Source organism: Typopeltis vanoorti, chromosome 13 (genome assembly GCF_054136105.1).
Source record: "Typopeltis vanoorti isolate ZY-2024b chromosome 13, IOZ_Tvanoo_1.0, whole genome shotgun sequence".
Lineage (NCBI taxonomy): Eukaryota > Metazoa > Arthropoda > Arachnida > Uropygi > Thelyphonidae > Typopeltis > Typopeltis vanoorti.
Window position 1 is genome coordinate 103,904,396 of NC_143561.1, and position 23,305 is coordinate 103,927,700.

Genomic DNA, 23,305 nt, shown 5'->3' on the forward strand with positions numbered 1-23,305 from the left:
CACTTTTTCACTTCTGTGTAATGCACCTGGTAAAGTCTTCTAAAATACAAAACTAGTAGTGCCTTTAGAAATAAATTAGTTATTTTCTATTTTATCATTTAGCTGTATAAGTTGTTAAAAAAAATACACGCCATTATCCCTATATAACAATGCAACAGTCACTTCAATTACTGAGATATCATGTTAGAGGTTTGATAGATTATGTACAGTACTGGGAAAGGATTAAAAAAAAAAAAAAATATTTTAATTCTTCCAGTATTTCATCTCAATCACTGAGACATCTTCAAGAAGTACAAATAACACTTGCAACACACACACACACACAACATAACACCAACATAACTAAACAAAAGATGCGGATACACCAGAGTCCTATCTAAGTGGGGCACTCTTTATGGGCATTTGTAGGAAGCCTAGGTTGTTGTAAACTGGGATCTCTAAGGGTTAATGTTACCCAAATTTTGGGAAGTTTCTGACATCCATATTTATTCAAATTGGATTGATTTCTGATGGCAGCTGCAGATTCCAAAGACAGTCTTTCTTTTCTAAATTTGATGTGATAGAGCATGTTGATTTATTCCCAGATAATCCTATGAGTGGTATCCAATGAATGGTCTGCAAGACCAGACTGACCATAGTCTTGGTTGAAGATGCATATGCAGATGGTGGCTGATCTACCTGTCTATCTAAGTATGGCAACTTGAAGAAACAGGTAACTTTATATACTCCAAGAACTGAAAGAGGAGGCTGATCTTTAGTGAAATAAATAAGGGCAACAAGTTTCAGATGAGGCTTAAAATGTGTGCAGAGGTTGTATTTTTTTAAGGACCTGGCTATTTTTTCAGATGTACCCTGGACATAGGAGATAGTGATGACATTCCTATATTCCTTCTGAAGAGATGGTTGTGAATTGCAGGGAAGGATTGATTATTATTTTTTTTTATTCTGCAGGAACAGTAGCAATTGGATAGGAAGGTATTGTGTATCTAGTCGAGTTCTGTTGATATCCAATAGCTATAGAATTTAAAAAACAATCAATTCTTCCCCCAATCCACTCTTCAAGAAGGATTTTAGAAATGCCATCACCCCCCCCCCCCCCCACTACATCAAGGGTACATCCAAAAAAATAGCTAGGTCCTCAAAGAAAAATGCAACCTCTGCACAGCTTTTAAGCTCAATCTGAAACTTGCTACCCTTATTCATTCCACTAAAGATCAGCTCCCTCCTCTCTCAGTTCCTGGAGTATATAAAGTTCCCTGTTCCCAAGTTGACATACTCTGGATAGATGGGCAAATTGGCTGCCATCCACATAGATGAACACAAAAAAATAGATCTGCAATCAAAATTATGATCAATTTGATCTTGCAGACCATGCATTGGATACCAATCATAGGATCATCTGGGGAAAAACTACCATGATTCATTACACCAAATTTAGAAAAGACTGTTTTTGGAATCTGCTGCTGCTCTCAAAAATCAATCCAATTTAAATAAATACCTATGCAAGAAACTTCCCAAAATTTGGGAAACATTAATCCTCAGAGATCACAATTTGTCCGACCTAGGTAGGACTAGTGTTATATCCAAGTGTTTCATTTAGTACTGTGTTACTTTTGGAAGCGTGTTAACAAGGGCAAGTTTGTACTCCCTGAAGATATCTCAGTGAGAGAAGAAATATTATAATTAAAATAGTTTTTTAATCCTTTCCCAGTCCTGTACATACCTCATTAAAACTCTAACATGATGTCTTCCCAACACTTAAGCCTTAACAGACAAATTACTGAGATAAATTGTCCACTTTTCATTTGAATGATACTAACACAAAGATATTCAGAATCTGCTGACCTGATGATAATCACATTCTTCTGCAAGTGATCGTATACGTTCTTCTATGTTATCTTTTGTTACTTCAGTGTGATAACTATTAAATCCACATCCAAAAAGATCGAATGAATCTTGTTCACTTAAAAAAATAAAATAAAAGTTTTAAATAGATTTACATAATGTAAAAAGTATTCATAAACTTTTATATAAAATTCTACACTGCTACTAAAATTAAATGGCTTATCATATGTAAGAAGTTCATTTTTTAGAATTTTTGCACAACTAAAAAACTAGAAAGCAAGTAAAAAAATGTAACATCTCTTGTGTATTTGAACTCATTTAAACAATAGAAAGCATGCATTCGCTATTACTGGTTTGTGGATTGCCATATATTACTAGCAGATACAAGTATATCATGATGGATTAATGAAGGCTAGACCTGATGTAAAATCATCTCATGTTTTTTGTTACACTGGAGAGGATGCTTAATCATTTCAGCTGATTTTTTAAATACTCTGGAGTAAAAATGGTAATCATGTGGAGCAATTTAGTTTGTTGCTATTCTCCTTGATGTTTTTTCTGTTGTATGAGCTGCCAGCCCTGATTTGTGCTTTATTTCATTTTAAACATCCTAGAAATATTCCATTGGTGTATCTCTCTCCAGATCTGCCTGTCTGTTCTATGTACCATATTTGCAACTGATTCTGTAGACACCTGTGAATTTTTTAAGTGGCAGATGCAGAAGTTTATGGTGATTACAGATTTTATTCATTGGGTAGAAGTTGACCTTCAAGTTGTATTGGCAAGTTGCATTGTAAAAGCAATCCTGCTATTTTATATATGACTGATTGTATATATGGGAGAATCATTGCTCCTTTATAGTTTATTGGTTTGTTTGTTCTTCTGATTGTTTTGGAGGTTGAAATGCAATTTTTTTTTTCTACAGTTCTGTTGACATTTTTTGTAGGACTGAAATAAGATGCCATACTTCTTGGTTTCTTTTATCTATGTTGGTAGAAATTCTGCAGGCTCTATTGCACAAGGAACAGATGCCTACTTTTTTTATGCTGGGTGGTGATGAGAAGTTGTGCATACATAACATCTTGTGTTAGTTGGTTTACTGTAGACTGAGAAGTTGAGCGTGTTTTGTTTGGATACCTCAACTGGTGTATCCAAAAACAGTAAAGACCTTTTTTTTTTAATTCAATAGTGAATTAAATTCAAGGATGAATGCCGTTCAGGTAGGTAACTAATTGGGAATCTTCTAATTGGGAAATGTACCAGGCCAGATGATAAAAATATTGTCTACATATCTTCACCAAATTTTTGGTTATGTTCCTTGATGCTGGAGTGCCGTTTTTTCAAACCACTCTATGAATAGGTCAGCTAACAATGAAGAGGGTCCATTGCTAGTCCTTTCTGTTCAAAATAATCTTCAAATTTGCAAAAAGCGTTATTAATAGTGTTTAAAGAGATGCACTGTGTCTGGTGGACAGATGTCTTGAAGTAGCCGTATGGTTTCTGTTCTTGGAATCTTGGTGAAAAGATCTATGCCCAGGCTTGAAATTAAATCAGTAGGAGCCATTGTGATGTCTTTGATACTTTCTAAGAAATGTATGGTATTCTTTACAAAAGAAGATTTTTGCCTGATGCCTGATGTTTCCAATAAGTTTGGCTAGATGTTTAGATAGTAAAGAAGTTGGAGAGTATTTTGCATCAATAATTGGTTTTTCACTGGTAAGTCTAGTCTATGCATTTTAGGGACTCCATATATTCTAGGAACAAGAGGGAATCTAGCTTCAAGGCATTTTTTTCATTTCTTTATGTTTCAGCATGTTTTCTATTAAATTGTTGGATCCCCTGGGATCGCAGTCCAAACTGTCATAGGTGTCAGTGTCTTCTAGAAGCGATTTCATTTTTTCTGTGTATTCTGTAGAGTTTAAAACTAGTGTTGCCTTTGTCAGCTTTCAGTATTACTATGTTTTTTGTATTTTTTTATGTTTAAGGCCTTTTGTTCTATTTTTGTGATATTATTGTTAGGAAGCTTTGCTTGTCATGTCATGTTGTACCATCATTTTTTTATTTTGGCAATGACAATCAAGAAAAAGAAGGAGTAGCCATAGTATTCAACACAAAATATGAGGCTAATCTTCTTGAATGGCAGTCAGTCTCAAGTAGAGTAATGTGGGCAAATATGAGAATGGGGAACTGGACAATGAGACTTATTTCTGCCTATGGTCCCACAGAAGGCTCTACTAAGGTAGAAGTTGAGGAATTTTTTGAGGATTTAGAAAAATCAACTGACACAATGATCCCCAAGAAGAACAAGTTGGTTCTTGTTGGAGATCTAAATAGCAGAGTAGGAAATGATTGTGAGACATACAAAAATATTTTGGGAAAATTTGGAGAAAATAGCAAATACTTGTTGGATTTCTGCTCAGGACATGGACTGGTTATTACTAACACCATGTTCCAACATAAAAATGTGCACAAATTCACATGGAGAGAAGAGGCTAGGAATAAGAAAAGTCTCATTGACTATGTTATTGTTTATAGTGATGTTTTCTCCCTGGTGCAGGACACCAGAGTGTACAGAGGATTTGAAATTGGAAGTGATCACTATTTAGTCTTCAGCAGGATAAAATTAAATTTCATATTCAAAAGAATAACATGTAAGAAAGTTTTAAAGCGAATAAAAGTTGAGCAACTCTCAGATGTGAACTGTAGACTAAAATACACAAAGATTATTGAAAAAAAAAATCAAAGAGTTTGAGAACAGGAACCAAACCTTGGAGATTCAGTGGCAAGCCTTGAAGAAAACCCTCATTCATATAGCCAGAGAGGCATGCGGTGAAGTTGTCTGCAAAGATAAAAAAAATCAGAACTCCCTGGTGGACACAGGAAGTTAAAGAGGCAGTGAAGGAAAAGAAGAAAGCATATCAAAAGTTCCTGTCAAATAAGTCAGCTTGTGCTCTCAGAGAACATAGAGACAAATGCAAGAATGCTAAACACTGAGTAAACCTAGCTAAACAAAAGTCATGGGAGGACTTTTTTTTTAAATATCAAGAAGGTGGCAAAATATTCTGGAGGTTGTTGAAGAAGCTTAGGAATGGAGGAAAGAGTGCTGTAAAAGGAGTTAGAGATGATAAAGGTGACATGAAAACGGGAGAAAAAGATATCCTTGAAGTATGGAGTAATTACTTTGAAAAACTGCTAAATGAAACAAGCAGTGATGACAGCACAGTGGTAAAAAAACACTGACCAGGCATGCAGTCAGGAATACATATCCATACTTGAAGTAGAAAGAGCCATCAAAGGCTTGAAATGTGGAAAGGCAGCTGGAGTAGATGATATTCGACCAGAAATGCTGAAGTATGGTGGTATAAGAGTCTTACAGTGGCTGCACTGCATAGTTCAGAAAGCATGGACAGAGGGACGAATTCCCGATGATTGGAGTAGAGCTCTCATAGTACCCATATATAAAAAGGGAAATAAAACTGAATGTGAGAATTACAGAGGTATTTCCCTACTGAGTGTTCCTGGCAAGATCTATGCAAGTATACTTGAGAAACGGTTGAGAAGAATTGTGAAAGAAAAGCTTGGTGAAGAACAAGCTGGATTCAGGCCAAACAGAGGCTGTCAGGATCAGATCTTAACTTTACGACAAATTGTCGAGAAAGCATGGGGATATAACAAAGATCTGTATTTAAGTTTTGTCGATTTGGAAAAGGCATATGATAAGGTGCCAAGAGAGAAGCTATTCAATAAGCTGCAGTCATATGGTGTCAATGGGGCATTATATCAAGCAATACTTAGTCTTTATTTGAGTTGTGAGTCAGCAGTTAGAATTGAAGTACAGGAAGATGGTTTAATGTTAAATCTGGTGTGAGACAAGGATGTACGTTATCACCTCTGTTATTCATTATCTATATGGATCACATTATGAAGGAAAGTGGTATTAAACATGATATCAAAATTGGAGATGTTAATGTCAGCTCTTTGCTTTATGCAGATGATGTTATACTTCTAAATAAATCCGCTACAAGTCTGCAAGATTCTCTGACTAAATTGAATAGTTGTTGTAATAGATATGGTATGAAGGTCAGCAATAAAAAGACAAAGACAACGAAAATAGGCAGAATCATTGAAAATGTCAACTGTGTTGTGAATGGAGAACCCGTGGAACAAGTAAAACATTTCAGCTATTTAGGCACGATTTTTACTGAGATGGTAAATTAAATATAGAAATAGACAACAGAATCAGCAAAGCTGGTATGGTGGGAAGTCAATTGAATAAATTCATATGGAATAAGAGAGAAATTAGTCGGAACACTAAATTAGCTGTATACAGGACAGTGTTCAAACCAGTTTTAACTTATGGATCTGAGAGCTGGGTCAGAAGTAAAACACTTGACCAAGGACTAGAGACCACAGATATGAGAGTCCTGAGAAAGATTATAGGTGCGAACAGATGGCATCAATGGCAATATCATATTAAAAACGAGGATATTAGGAAAGAACTTGATATTGTCAGCATCCAGGAATGCATTAGCAGAGCTAATCTCAGGTGGTATGGTCACTTAAACAGAATGGGCGAAGAAAGATTAGCAAAACAAGTGTTCTCTGCCATGTTGGCAGCAAAACAACCCAGATATAGGTTGATTGATACGGTACAAAGTGCCTTAGACGATAGAAATATAAGATCTGATAATGTTGGAGTCTTGACAAGTAACAGTACTGATTTGGAGGAAAATTGTAGATAGGAAGTTAGTAATGATATAATTTTTTCATGTAGTACTATCATATCCTGTACACCCCTTGTGGGTACATGGCAGGAATTTGATGATGATGAGCTTTTCTTCTACAGAAACTGTGTGAATGTGAAGAAAATCTGCAGTATCTCTTGGAATTCTTTGGAGGTTTTTTTTCCACATTTGCCATATCTAATTTGGATTCTTACCAGGAGAGATCACAAAACCGAAACCATGAATCTCAACTATTCTAGATGTTCTCAAGTAGAATTATCTTATGAAGATAAGATAATTCTACAAGCAAAGTATGTGACTGGCTGTTAACTTCTGAAAGCTCGCACCTTGTGTGTTATATGCATTCTTGTAGTCATGCTACTTTTGTGCAATGAGTTCAAATATTTTCACTAGAGATGTTAACTGTTTTTTTTACTTGCTTTCTAGATTTTTTTTAATTTATTCATGTTATTTCCTGATGAAGTGAAACATAGCATTTCACTAAACTAGTCAAAATAAAAAATAGTTTCTATTTGGCATCTTTGTTTGTGGTTAAAGACTGGATAAAATATTTATAGAATGTCCACACAAGAAGCTTATGCAGTGTAACTCATATTCAGCTAAAAATTGTCATAAAAGTTCTTCACATCCTACATACCATTAAAATCAACTGAGCTATGGAGGCTCCTTTGTATATTTTCTTCATGTAAATTTATGCACATTTTTATTTAGGAACATGGCGTCAGAAATAATTAATCCATTCCCTGACCAGATATCCAGCATGCATTTATCATTCATCCCACTATGCCCAGCTAAATGCTAGCAGGCAAAGACAGAAGAAGAGATTGGCACCAACTGTCTTAATTTACTGCCCATTAGACATTCATGGCGAAGGATTTAACACAGCACACCATGCCGGCTCGAACATCGCCCGATTCAACAAGGTCCGTGTTGCCTTTTGGTAGCAGCTCCAGGGGTGGCAATGCGAAGTTAGCAACTGGTGCTACCACTATCACTGACAAAAATAATGGAAAAACTGGATCCAGATTGAGACTCCGCAACCATTCAATGACCAGAACTTGGAATATTAGGACTCTACTACAATCAGGTCAACTCAAATTACTACAACACGAACTAAAAAGATATAAATGGACTGTTATGGGACTTTGTGAAATTCGATGGCCCAAAACCAGAGAGAGCTAACAACAGATGAAGGACATTTGCTTTTTTACTCTGGATGTGACTGCAGCAGAAAGGAAGGTGTCTTTGATACACAAATCATCACGAAATTCTGTCATGGAACTCAACCCTATCAATAGCAGAATTGCTCTAGTCAGCCTGAAAGGAAAACCACTCAATATCACCATCATACAGGTCTATGCCCCAACCACAGATCACGAGGAGTCCGAAGTAGAGGAGTTTTATGGTCAACTTAATGCAACAATCACCAGAGTGAATAGAAAAGACCTTTTGATTGTACAGGGCGATTGGAATGCCAAAATTGGAACAGACATTGGCAAGGATTATCTCCCATTTGTCGGACCATATGGCTATGGGGAGACAAACAAAAGAGGTTTCGAATTGATCTATTTTGCCTCAAAAAATGAACTTACCATTACTAACACTCTATTTCCTCATAAACCGTCCAGAAGATGGACATGGACTTCCCCTGATGGTAAAACACACAACCAAATTGACTTTATCCTTGTAAGCACAAGATTTAAAAACTCCATCAACCTCACAAGAACCAGATCATTTCCTGGAGCTGACATTGGCAGCAACCACAATATGGTCATCCAAACTGTGAATATGAAAATGAGAGAAAGATTACCTACAAAATCAACTCGTAAAAGATATAATATAGAAAAATTAAAAGATCCTCAAATAAATACACTATATAAATACAAATTAAAACAAATTTTTGACACAAACTTCAAGAAACATAATAGTATCGAATCTAAAACCAAATAATTCTCACAAAAGATAACTGAGACAGCTGAAGAAATCCTTGGATACAAAAGGAAAATAAATAAACCATGGATAACCAACAATATTTTGGACCTATGCGACGAAAGAAGATATTTGAAATCTCATATTAATAGTGGTGATAATAGAGAACAGTATAAAAATATTACTAAGATTATTAAAAAAGAAATCAAACATGCTAGAAACTTATGGATATTGGATGAATGCAAAAATATAGAAGAGGACTTAAATAAAAATAATTCTAAAAGTGCTTTTCAAATTATCAATAAGCTAACCAAACCTTTTACCGCAATTAATTGGAGCACAGAAGATGAAGATGGAACTCCTATCAGATAACCAGAAAATAATTGATAGATGGAAATGTTACGCAACCAAGCTTTTTCAAAAGGACCCTCAACTGACCGATGATATTTTGGACGGAATTTTGCCAGGAGGTTCGGAGGAAGGAGATTACCCGATATTAAAAGAAGAAGTTATTGCAGCAGTTAGCTCCTCAAAAATTGGAAAATCACTGGGAAATGATGGTGTCACAGTGAAACTGATATGCAAAGGAAGTGACATCATCATAGACACCTTGCTAAATTTATTCCAGGACGTATGGAACACAGAGCCTTGGCCTTCTGATCGGCAGACTTCTGTCCTGGTACCTATCCCTAAAAAGGGAAACAGCAATAAATGTAGCAACTATAGAACAATAAGCCTTATTAGTCATCCAAGCAAAATCCTGCTAAAAATACTATTGTCAAGAATCGAAAAGAAAATAGAAAGCAGACTATCAGATGAACAAGCAGGTTTCCGGAGGTCCAGAAGTACAATCGACCATATTTTTACAATACACATATTAGGCAAAAAATACCTAGAACATAACAAAATAATCTGTCACAACTTCTTAGACCTTCAAAAAGCTTTTGACTCAATATGGCACGAGGCATTATGGAAAATTTTAGAACATTATGGTATTGACAACAAAATCGTTAGGATTATTAAATCTCTTTATTCCTCATCTGATATGGGAATTGAAATTAAAAATTACAGCAGCGAACCGTTCCGGGCAGAACGAGGGGGTGGGGGGGTAAGACAGGGATGCATCTTGTCCCCTCTTCTTTTTAATTGTTTTCTGGAATATGTCATAGATGAAGCTCTTTATGAATATGACATTGGAATAGTAGTTGGCAGACTAAGAATAAATAACTTACGTTTCACTGACAACATCGATCTTCTGGCAGAAAGTGAAGAAGAATTACAAGAGATAACCAGCAGTGTTTTCGGAACATTAAAAAAAATATGGATTATACATAAACCTACAAAAAACAAAAACAATGATAACCTCAAAATCAGACATTGAATTCTTAAAGATACAAATTGGCAATAAGCAAATTGAGAATGTAAAGAAGTTCACTTATCTAGGAAGCACGCTGAGTCGAGATGGTCGTTCAAAAACCGACATTAAATACCGAATTGCTAAGGCAAACATGACCCTACAGAAGTTAAAACCATTGTGGGGAGATAACAGAATAGCAATCACAATCAGACCAAGACTAATTGACACCTTGGTGAATTCTGTCCTTTTGTATGGTTGTGAGGCCTGGACTTTATTGAAGGAAGATGAGAGGAGATGCCTGTCTTTCGAAATGAAAACTTACAGAAGACTTTTGATAATTCCCTATACCGCTCATGAAACCAATGAAAATGTACGAGAACTAATTGACTCAATAGATGGGAGAAAAAGGGAAAATATTCTGACAGGCATCAGAAGAAGACAGATGAAATGGTTCGGACATGTGGAGAGGGCTAATGGCATTCCAAAGCAAACCCTAGAAGGAATTGTTCCGGGATCAAGGATTAGGAGCCAACCTTGATTAAAATGGACTGATAACATCAAAAAATGGACAAATTCCTCCCTTTCTCAACTGACATCAAGAACAAGAGACCGAGACGACTGGAGGAGGCTAGCAAAGAGTATCACCTACCAGCCATGAATGACCCAACGGTTCATTTAGGACTATGGGAAAAGAAGAAGAAGATTTATCATTATCTTTGCTTTTTTTTTTCCACCTAATTTTCTCCCCCAAATGTTTCTAATATGAATAAAATTTATTTTCTAGTATTTAGGCCTCCAACAAGAACCAGCTTTCCATTATTTTAGCTGCTCTATTTAATGACTAATAAACTCCTTTTCTTCTTCCCTACCAGATCCTTTTGGGTATAAATATTACTGTCTGGGAACAGAGTTCATAGATAAAATATCATTGTCCAATTTCCTATTTTGAAATTTGTCTCATAACACTACTTAAACTTCTTACCACTCATGAAATTAATCTTTACATTTAATGTTCAATAAAAACTAAAATTATTGTTAAATAAGATACATTATATTGGATTTTCTATTAGACCATGATTTTGATAAACATATATACATAATCGTCGACAAGTTTCGCCAGCTAGGGTCTGTCTGGCATTTTCAAGATGAGAAAGGTTATACTAACATTAAATGCTAAAAAAAAATGCAGTAACGACCTAAAAATCAGTTAAACAAACTGAAGAGCGAGCGTGACATTAAGAGCATAAAGTGTGAAGACTTGGTTATTGTTATTAAAAACGAGTTTTATAATTTTTCATATAATTGAGTTCTGCTAAACATAATGAATTTATTAAGTTTTGTTGTTTCGTATAAATGAGTTCTGTTAAACATAATGAATTTATTAAGTTTTTCCTAATGTCTTTTAATATTTTGCCTTGGTTTCTATTGCGGTTGTCTCCTGTCCGGATTACCACTGCAGCTTCTTTAAAGATTCTACATCTGAAATCTTCAATGTATAACATGGAGCTGTTGTCCCAATCTATGGAATGGTCTGAAATTGAGAAATGATGTGCTAATCCTGAGGTGTCTGTTCTGTTGTTATTTACATCCCCGACATGTTCTTTCTTTCGGATTTCTAGGCTTCGTAAAGTTTGGCCTATGTAAGTCAAAAACTCCGTAAAAACTTTATCCAAAAATGGTTATCAACAAAATATAATTCAAAAGATCCTCTATAGAAAGAACCCCCCCCCCAGCAACAACCTCTAGTGACACAGTACGCATCGTCCATCGTCATACCTTATGCAGGCTCGGTTTCCATCAAAATAGCAAGAATCATGAAGCCTTTTAACATCAGGGTTGCTTTCAAACCTATTTTAACTACACGGCACATGTTAAGATCTCCTAAGGACAGCATCGCTTTCTACAAATATGCAGGAGTTTACAGCATACCTTGTTCGTGTGGACTGATTTACATAGGCCAAACTTCACAAAGCCCAGAAATCTGAAAGAAAGAACATGTCGGGGATGTAAATAACAACAGAACAGACACCTCAGGATTAGCACATCATTTCTCAATTTCAGACCATTCCATAGATTGGGACAACAGCTCCATGCCATATATTGAAGATTTCAGATGTAGAATCTTTAAAGAAGCTGCAGTGGTACTCCAGACAGGAGACAACCTCAACAGAAACCAAGGCATAATATTAAAAGACATTTGGAAAAACTGAATAAATTCATTATGTTTAGCAGAACTCAATTACGTGAAAAATTATAAAACGCGTTTTAATAACAATGACTAAGTCTCCATGCTTTATGCTCTTAATGTCACGCATGCTCTTCAATTTGTTTAACTTATTTTTAGGTCATTACTGCATTGTTTTGTTTTAGCATTTGATGTTAGTATAACCTTTCTTATCTTAAAAAAGCTAGACAGACTCTAGCTGGTGAAACTTGTTGACGATTATGTATATATGTTTATCAAAATCATGGTCCAATAAAACATCCAATATAATGTATCATATTTAGTAAAAAAGGACCAAATATTAACTATCTAAAATTATTGTTACTATTTAGAAGTGCCTCACCTCTTTTTTCTGTTCTTCGCTGTAAACACCAACTAATCAACATTGTATTTTTGTAATTCTTCTGATAGCTCTGCCTCTTTTTGCTTGATTCTTCTTATGTTGATGGTACCCCAATAAGAAATGATGGACTAAATCTTATTCCATCTGTCATTCCATAATACGTTTTTCCAATTATTTAATCTCTTAGTTTTCTTTTAGCTATTTACATTATACTGTTCCAGGTTTTAATACACATTTTACTAATTCTTCTTTTATAGTGGTTGTTTGAGTTTTTCTTTCTGATTTTTAAACATTATATGCTTATTCTTTTATATGGCTACTACTTTCTATAGTCTATACCATTAATTATTAGATAATGACAATAGAAGAATGAAGAATAAATCAATCTTTTTATCATTAATATAGCCTCTGAATATGTTTATACTTTGAGCTAAAAAAAAAAATATGGGCATTTTTTTACTTTTAAGTTTTGATTTATTTCAGCAAAAAATTTCATAGTTTCTATGCCTTAATCATAAAACTTTCAGCAAAGAAGGTCAATTAGGCAGGGCACACCTATATACAAGGGTGCTCAAAAAAAGTATGGTGAGCATAGCTGCAGTGCTTGATCTTTTGGTGAAAGAGCAAAGCTGAGAAGAATCATGTGACATTATATCTGTGTCAATCACACAATGAGTTTCAAGCTGAACAGTTTACTTGCTTAGTGTAAAAACAGTTTTTTCATATCTGTGGTTTGCATGATTGTCACATAAATGAAAAGGTGATTGAAATTGCGTGATCATGTGAGATCAGATCCAAACTTTTTCCAAAACATTATAACAGGAGACAAATATTGGATGTATGGTTATGATCCTGAGCCCAAGATTTAGAGTTCAACAACGAAAAGTATCCAACTCGCCTCGCCCAAAGAAATAATGCCAACTGAAATCCAATGCCAAAGTCCTGTTGACTGTCTTTTTTGATCTGGAGGGAGATAGTGGGGGGGGGGGGGGATTTATACCTAGAGGCACTACAGTCAAATCTTTTAATAGAAATTATTTCTATTAAATAATTTTTTAATAGAAAAAATTAAAAAATATAAACATAGATGGATGGAACACGTTCAATGAATGAAAACAGAAAGATTACCAAAACAAGCCTTAAAGTACAAGCCATTAGGAAAAAGAAAACCAGGACGTCCTCTTAAACGATTCAACGACTTCTAAGGCTGGAACAGGCCATGCTAAGCCTAAATCCTTGATACGTATGATGATGATGATGACTACAGTCAAATCTGAATATTTTACAGGAGTACTGGAATGTTTGTGGAAAATGTGTGTCAAAAACGTGAGCAAATAGTTTCGTGTTGCATTACAATAATGATCCATGCTGCAAATCTCTTCTTGTTGGACCAAAAAAAAAAAAAAAAAAAATTACTGTGTGACCACATCCACCATAATTCCTCGATTTAGCAACATGTGACTTACGGATCTTTTGAAAATTGGATTCAAAGATGAAGGGAAAGCATTTTGAATCAATACAGGAAATTGAAGAATCCCGACAACGTACCTAAAAGAACTAAAAAAGATAACTTCCAGAATTCATTCTAGAAATTATGGACTTTACAACCGTGTTATATGTAATGCTTATGCTTATGTACTGCTCTAATTGTTGTCATGGAGAAGGAGTTAAAAGTAGAAAGCGCGAGCGTGGTAGCGCGTGAGTTATGGACGTGAGATGGAATTGATATAAGCTAGATAGTGAGAACAAGTTTTGGCAGGAAAAAGAAGTGAAAGTATATAAACGGAAAGCCAGAGTAAACAAGAAGAAGAGTCGGAGAGTCAAGCAGTCAGGAGTCAGCAGAACAGTCAAGACAAGAATTGGGGAACTAGGGACTGAGTGCAGTTGGTACACTCAGCATAGTAACGGCACTCAGAACAGTACAATAGAGATGAGGAAATTATTTATTAGCAGCACGGAGTTAAGTAAGAGGCTGTAGTAATAGGAATTAAGTGTTGTTATTAGATCATGAAGGATTGAGATATAAATTGACAACTCAGAATATTGATATGGAATTCTAAAGTTAATGTTGAATTCCAGAGCTTCCAAGGAAGATCAGTGGAAAGTTGATCCTATTGCAAAGTAGTATATGAGGAATAAGTGAATTTTCTAGTTTAAGTGTGTCTGCATTTGTGATGTGCTGAGATTAATGATTAAGTTATTTTAAAGAAGATTAATTTTGAAATGTGTAGCTCCAGTGTGATAGTTAACTAAAGTTTTAAGTGTGCCTCAATGAATAATATGTGCAAGGATTTATTCCGGTAAGAACAGTTGTACTTTATAGCATTTTAGAGTGAAGTTATAAGAATAAACTCCTCCTGTTAAATCTTAACATTAACTGTGGTGCTTATGCTGAAATTAACTGAAGCTAGAAGATTAATAGTCTTCCCCCCTTAAAGTGATAACTACCTCTTGACTGAACTATGTGATTTCTGACTAAAGGATAATTAGAGAATACAATTGTTAAAATATTTGCTGTGAATTTCAGTGATATTGAACTTTAGAACTATCTTTGTTTATTAGGGAGAAATCAGATTTTAAAGACTCAATGTTTGATATACCAAGAGTTGAGTGAATGTTATGAGTTGTTGAACAAAGTTGTTTTTGCATTATCTTGTATCCAAAGTGTGCTTATGTTTATATTATATAACCCTGCATTAAATGTTTTGTTTTATTGATTTCAATTTGTTGTTAGCCTGATTCTTTTTCATTGCACCGTTCATAAAATTATCGGACCTAGCGGGAACCTTAAATGTTGATGTTAAACTCGGCCTATATATAAAAATTAGACTGCTAAAGTTAATTAATACTTGATTTCAGTATTTTGCATAGACTAATCTGAATATAGGGTGGCATAGTATAATAGAAATTTCCCTATATTTGGCTTAGTAATCAACATTAATTAATTAACCTTAATAAGAACAACGTTAAAACAAGATGGCGGATCAAAAGATAGGATGTACTATTACTACTATGGCAAAACCAAATCCAACACTGGCCTTTCTGATCATGCCCTGAACATAGAACTGACTGGAAAAGCACCAGTTGTTTACATCACACCAAAACATGGTATGAACATAAATTTAAGAAAGCCTGCAAGATTCTTATCGAACACTCCAATCTGAACAATAATCATGGTCTAAAAATCAAGCATATGGAAGGCACATATTCTACCCACAGAACCTTTCTCTCTAAGAGTTAACTATAAACAGGACTGTAGATAATTAAGAATCTTAAATCTAATATAACAATTGTTATGTTAAAAATAGGACATCATTGTTACTGTCAGAAAACTATCTATATGAAAGAATGTTTCTCTTATGTTATGCTAAATAGAATTTAACTTTGATGTAGTTTCTAAATAATTAATTAATTTTTAATTTTCTGTATTTTTTTTTTCCACTCAAGGTCGTGCCAGTAGAATAATCCATGATCAAATCATTGTTTCTTTGGCATGATGTGTGAAATGTAACTCAGCTTGTCCTCGTATATTTGTATATACTCCAGATAATGACCTTAATATGAAGGTCGAAATGTCGGGAAATTAAAATAGTTATTTATAACATGGTTGTAAACTCCATAGTTTCTAAAATGAATGCTGATCACTGTGCAACACAAAAAGAAAGGATTCTGGTAATTCATGGAGATTCAACCCACAAGCGATGCAATCAATATGGTAAGTTGAAGATTCATGTTTGTGGTTTGATCAATTGACTGGCATTTTTAAAACATTGTAGGGACAGCAATATCATTCCGAATTGCATCAAACTAAAGAGAAAATTTACTTCAACAAAGGTGTAATGAATATATCACCACATGGAGAAAGCATTACTCAGAGAACAGATCCAGGCTACTAGAAAAAACTTGGCCGTTACTCAAAACCAGATACAAAATGTAAAATCTGAACTTTCAAGTTACTTGAACGCAGATATTTGGATTATCCTCGAAAAGATTACAGACAACAGGGCAAACCATATCCTTCAAACTAAGAAAGAAAATCTTATATCCAAATTTCATAGACTAAAAGATCGACAAAACCAACAAACATATTTGAATTTCTCCACAGTGAATATTAACAACCAACCAGAAGCAAGAAACAACAGGAGCCACCAATTGCCTGCAGGTAACAGTAACGTAGTTAACCTATTCAGCCATGCCTTAAACAAAGATGAACTCTCGCTACTCAGCAAAGGTCTAAATTTGCAGCACCTAGATCGATGAACAAACTGGATTTTATTTGTAATATTGAAAAAAGGCTTAAGATTCATCCCAAATACCATACCAGAAAAATAAGTTTAGAAACCACCAACATTTTAAATATAAATTATAAGAAAACAATAACAAGCAACTTAACGAAAGATGAATTAACAGCGGTAAAATCATTAAAATCAAATCCAAACATCGTAATAACTAGAGCCGATAGAGGAAGTGCCACCATTATTCTAAACCGAACCAGATATTTAGAAAAAACGAATCTGCTAGTCTCGGACAATAGTACATACTATCTTGTTAACTATGACCCAACCGATAGAATAAAAAAGAAAACAGAGGAACTACTTAAATCAATTATATCTTCCAAAGATACAGTCAAAAAATTACTTCTGCACTACGCTCATTCCCAGAGAAAATTTACGGTCTACCAAAGATACACAAACAAAACGCACCACTCTGGCTGATAGTCGAAGGTATAGACAGTCCGAATTACCACTTAGCCAAGAAATTAGAACACACTCAAGGAGTTGGTAGGTTATTCCCTCTCCTATATCAGAAACACACACCACTTCGTAAACATAATCAAAGACATTACATTAAAAAAAAAGATGATTTATTAGTCAGCTTTGATGTCTCTGCCCTCTTTACGAATGTCCCAATCAATGACACAATCCTTCTTTTACAGAACAAATTCCCTCCAGATACATGCACAAAGAGCGCCATGATATTACATTCTGGTTATCTTGTATAGCAAAATGCTTTCTACCTACAAAAAGAAGACACAGCCATGGGCTCACCATTATCCCCCCCCCATTGCTAACTTTTATATGGAACAATTTGGGCAATATATCTAGATTCCTCTCCTTTAAAACCCAAAGTCTGGCTTAGATACTTTGACAATGTGTTCACGATCTGGCCCCATGGATGCCAGACACTCCTTAGCCACCTAAACAAACAACACAAATGCATACAGTTCACAATTGAGATCGAAAAACAGAATACACTTCCATTTCTAGATATACTTGTCACACGTCTTACTTCTGGCAGCCTTTCCTTCACTGTTTACCGGAAATCAACACATACCGGCCAATATATACACATAAGCCCCTACTACCACCAACACAAAAACTAGGTGTCACTAATCCTCTAAAAAACAGGGTATGAAGATCTGCTCCAATGAACAAGAGCTGAAAGACTAATTGAAAATTATCAGCAATACCTTTCTTAAAAATGGTTACAGCCAAAACACTATTAATAAAATTCTCGACAAAACCTCAACAAAAACAAAGATAAACCAGACTACAATAAAACTATAACCATTCCTTACATTAAAGGGACATCAGATAAAATAAACAGAATACTACAGAAATACAACCTGAAAGCCATCTTTAAACCTCCTGCAAAATTAAAAAGCTTACTCACCTCATCCAAAGACCCACTCCCTCCCGCTGGCCCACCCTGGAATATACTGTATTTATTGCACCTGTAATCTACCATATATAGGGGAAACAGGATGCACAATTCCCATCACACAAAAGGAACATAAACAACACATTAAATATAATAACTATGGTGAAGCTGACCTTTCTGATCATGCCCTGAACACTTTACATAGAACAGACTGGAAAAGCATCAGTTGTTTACATCACACCAAAACATGGTATGAACGTAAATTTAAGGAAGCCTGTGAGATTCTTATCGAACACTCCAATCTGAACAATAATCATGGTCTAAAAATCCCAAGCATATGGAAGGCACATATGCTAAGAGTTAATTATAAACAGGACTGTAGATAATCCAGAATCCTAAATTTAATATAACAATTGTCATGTTAAAAATAGGACATCATTGTTGCTGTAAGAAAACTATTTTGATGTAGTTTCTAAATAATTCATTTTTAATTTTATCTGGATTTTTTTTTTTTTCACTAGAAGTAATGCCAGTTGAATAACCAGTGATCAAATCATTCTTTCTTTAGCATACTGTGTGAAATGTAACTCAGCTTGTCCTTGTATATTTGTATATACTCCAGATGATGACCTTAATATCAAGGTAAAAACGTCGGGAAATTAAAATAGTTATAACACGGTTGTAAAATCCATAATTTCTAAAATGAATGCTGATCACTGTGCAACACTAAAAGAAAGGATGACTTCCAGAACTGTTTCAAAAAAGTGGCTGGACTGTTGGAACAAGTTGGTGGCAAGACTACTTTGAAGGAGATTAATTCATATTTCTATTTAGGTTAATAAGCTTTCTTGAATTCTAACATTCAGCACACTTTTTCATCAGACTTCATATAATAAGCCTGCCATTAAACTCACCTGAAATGCAAGCTTTTTTTTGTGTGTGTGTGAGCAACAACAACAACAGTGAGGTTTTTGATGGAAGGGAAAAGGCAAGGTGAGAAACGAGATATGGAACCTAAACAAAATCAAGAAGCTATTTACTATCCAAGTTTGCCAAGTTCAGTGAATGTTGATTAGGAACAATCTCAGTCTGTGATATGAGTTCATATATTAGTGTATATACGTATGTGGATGATGACATGGAAACAAACAATTCATCTTCATATCAAACATTTTGAAATCAAACACAAACTTCATGTGCTGTCAAGAGAATAACGAAAGAAAATCACGTTCAGTAAGATATGTTACTTTTTTTTAACATTACTGCAGTCATATAAAAAACTTTTCTATTATCAAAAGAAGTTATTGTAATTTTAATAAATTTTTTTAAATTATTTAAAGAAGAGATGAGAAAAAAGGTGGACACAGGAAGTTAAAGAGGCAGTGAAGGAAAAGAAGAAAGCATATCAAAAGTTCCTGTCAAATAAGTCAGCTTGTGTTCTTAGAGAATACAGAGACAAATGCAAGAATGCTAAACACTGTGTAAAACTAGCTAAACAAAAGTCATGGGAAGACTTTGGCAAGAATATAGAAAATAAATATCAAGAAGGTGGCAAAATATTCTGGAGGTTGTTGAAGAAGCTTAGGAATGGAGGAAAGAGTGCTGTAAAAGGAGTTAGAGATGATAAAGGTGACATGAAAACGGGAGAAAAAGATATCCTTGAAGTATAGAGTAATTACTTTGAAAAACTGCTAAATGAAACAAGCAGTGATGACAGCACAGTGATAAAAAACACTCAACAGGCATGCAGTCAGGAATACATACCCATACTTGGAGTAGAAAAAGCCTTCAAAGGCTTGAAATGTGGAAAGGCAGCAAGTAGATGATATTCAACCAGAAATGCTGAAGTATGGTGGTATAAGAGTCTTACAGTGGCTGCACTGCATAGTTCAGAAAGCCTGGACAGAGGGATGAATTCCCGATGATTGGAGTAGAGCTCTCATAGTACCCATATATAAAAAGGGAAATAAAACTGCATGTGAGAATTATAGAGGTATTTCCCTACTGAGTGTTCCTGGCAAGATCTATGCAAGTATACTTGAGAAACGGTTGAGAAGAATTGTGGAAGAAAAGCTTGGTGAAGAACAAGCTGGATTCAGGCCAATTAGAGGCTGCCAGGATCAGATCGTCACTTTACGACAAATAGTCGAGAAAGCATGGGAATATAACAAAGATCTGTATTTAAGTTTTGTCGATTTGGAAAAGGCATATGACAAGGTGCCAAGAGAGAAGCTATTCAATACGCTTCAGTTATATGGTGTCAATGGGGCATTATATCAAGCAATACTTAGTCTTTATTTGAGTTGTAAGTCAGCAGTTAGAATTGAAGGAAGTACAGGAAGATGGTTTAATGTTAAATCTGGTGTGAGACAACGGTGTACTTTATCCTCTCTGTTATTCATTATCTATATGGATCACATTATGAAGGAAAGTGGTATTAAACATGATATCAGAATTGGAGGTGTTAATATCAGCTCTTTGCTTTATGCGGATGATATTATACTTCTAAATAAATCCGCTACAAGTCTGCAAGATTCTCTGACTAAATTGAATAGCTGTTGTAATAGAGCTATTAGGTCAGCAATAACTAGACAAAGACAATGAAAATAGGCAGAATCGTTGAAAATGTCAACTGTGTTGTGAATGGAGAACCTGTGGAACAAGTAAAACATTTCAGCTATTTAGGCACGATTTTTAGTGAAGATGGTAAATTAAACATAGAAATAGACAACAGAATCAGCAAAGCTGGTATGGTGGGAAGTCAATTGAATAAATTCATATGGAATAAGAGAGAAATTAGTCGGAACACTAAATTAGCTGTATACAAGACAGTGTTCAAACCAGTTTTAACTTATGGATCTGAGAGCTGGGTCAGAAGTAAAACACTTGACCAAAGACTAGAGACAGCAGATATGAGAGTCCTGAGAAAGATTATAGGTGTGAACAGATGGCATCAATGGCAATATCATATTAAAAATGAGGATATTAGGAAAGAACTTGACATTGTCAGCATCTAGGAATGCATTAGCAGAGCTAATCTCAGGTGGTATGGTCACTTAAACAGAATGGGCGAGGAAAGATTAGCAAAACAAGTGTTCTCTGCCAGGTTGGCAGCAAAACAACCCAGAGGAAGACCAAGATATAGGTGGATTGATACGGTACAAAGTGCCTTAGACGATAGAAATATAAGATCTGATAATGTTGGAGTCTTGACAAGTAACAGACTGATTTGGAGGAAAATTGTAGATAGGAAATTAATAATGATGTAATTTTTTTCATATAGTACTATCATATCCTGTACACCCCTTGAGGGTACATGGCAGGAATTTAATGATGATGATGAGAAACTAAGAAAACTAGATGAAATATTTTGGTACCTCTAAACCAATGCATGAACACTACGGTGATATATATATATATATATATATATATATGGTGGATATATGTTCATAATTAAAGATGATATTGTAAATTGAGTGACAAAAAAAAATAATAAGATATAAAGTAACATTAAATCTGATATCAAAAAATTTAAAGGAATGAAGTGTTGAGATATACCTACTCACAATGGCTGTAATCCTCAAGCAGATATATTGTTTGTGGATGTAAATGGATTCTTAAGAAATCTGACCATACTTCAACACTGTTATCAAGGTTATAGAACTTTTTCCCCAAAATTTGTGATCCTTGTCCTTTTGTGGCACTGACAGGTTCAGCTATAAAGAAATTCATCCTTATCTGAATTCAAAATTAAGAAAGAATGTATTAGAAATCAAAATATATTTTATTATATATAAAACCATACTTTATATGATTTATTTATATGTACTTTCTACAGTACACTAAGGTAGGTGAACAATAATTTCCTTCTCTCTCAAATTAGATGCTATCCAATCCATATAAATTAAACTATTATTATCATAATGCAATATTTTGAATTATTCTCACAATTATGTTTTTTTGGAGATTAATATGTGATGAAGACATTGACTTAAAAACAACATACTATGCAACATAATAAAAATGAATGTGAAAATTACAGGACCTCTTCTGCACACAAGCTACAAAATTTTATCTAATATACAAAAAGGAATTTTACTATATGCAAGAAAACACAGGTGATCCCAAAGAAATAGGCTGAGCATTGATCAGATGCTTATGTTAAGACAAATTTGGGGGAAAAAAATAGAAATATAATCAGTCTGTCTAATCTATTTATAGATTTTAAAAAAGCATATGACAGCATTCAGAGAGAGACAGCCTATAGATAGTATAAAATGAATCTGAAATACCTCATAAGATAAATTTAATCAAAAAAAGACCTGAAAAGCATATGATCATCTAGTGCCTGCACACTAGACATGGCGTATTGCACTGTTTGTTCTTGGCCACAGTGATTAAGGTATACATAGAATTGCACCAAACAAGTATAACTACTTCCTACTCGCCTAACTATAAAGGAGAATAAAAAGTGGATGATCATTGGTTAGCAAAGGGTGCAATGTCTCATATGAATAATCAACAGATGGTATATTACCACAGTTGATGTTGTAATACCACACAGGGAGAACAGAATAATATTCTAGTTGGCAATGTGCCACACTTGCACATATATACAGAGACACAAGAATCTAGTAAAAGCATCAATTTCATAAAGAAATTTGTTTGCCTCTGTTTAGAAAAAAAAAAAAACATGATTTCTTTAATCTCAACTAATCACTTAAGCTGAATCCTTACAAGATTTTTCTTCAATGTTACAATGAAGAGGAACTTGATTTGAAAGCTGACCATGTTTCACTGAAAACAGTCAACTCACCATAGCAAACCAGGCAGGTCTAAAGAAGATCTACAGCATTACACTTGTCCATAAGGCAGTGATTCTCAGCCTAGTGGGGTGCCCCCCCCCCAAAGGGATGCAAAATACCTAGGGGGGGGGCAAGAAGAAAGTGTAAATCAAACTGAAAAACTGAAAAATTACTTTATTGAAACAAAATCATTTAATGAAACTATTTATTGACACAAAAACAATATAAATACAAAAAAATTAAATACACTCTGAAAATAAAATAATAAAATCCACTGTAATGAATAAACTAGTTATGCTTACAGAAACATATCAATATTGCAAAATAAACCAAGCAACTAAACAATAACAATGAATCTAAAATTTAATGGCTTCCTTGGGCCTGTGTTGCAGAGCA

General features: G+C 34.6%; 1 protein-coding gene across 2 annotated transcripts in view; it reads right to left on the bottom strand.

Annotated features, from left to right (window-relative positions):
- mst (misato mitochondrial distribution and morphology regulator) overlaps positions 1-23,305 on the bottom strand; it is a 211,210-nt gene that overhangs the window by 94,413 nt on the left and 93,492 nt on the right. For both annotated transcript variants that reach the window (XM_090402942.1, XM_090402943.1), the window contains exons 6-7: positions 21,667-21,820; positions 1,846-1,963 (exon numbers count right to left, since the gene is read on the bottom strand). In XM_090402942.1, the coding sequence (XP_090259068.1) occupies positions 1,846-1,963; positions 21,667-21,820 (272 nt within the window). The remainder of the gene's footprint in view (positions 1-1,845; positions 1,964-21,666; positions 21,821-23,305) is intronic.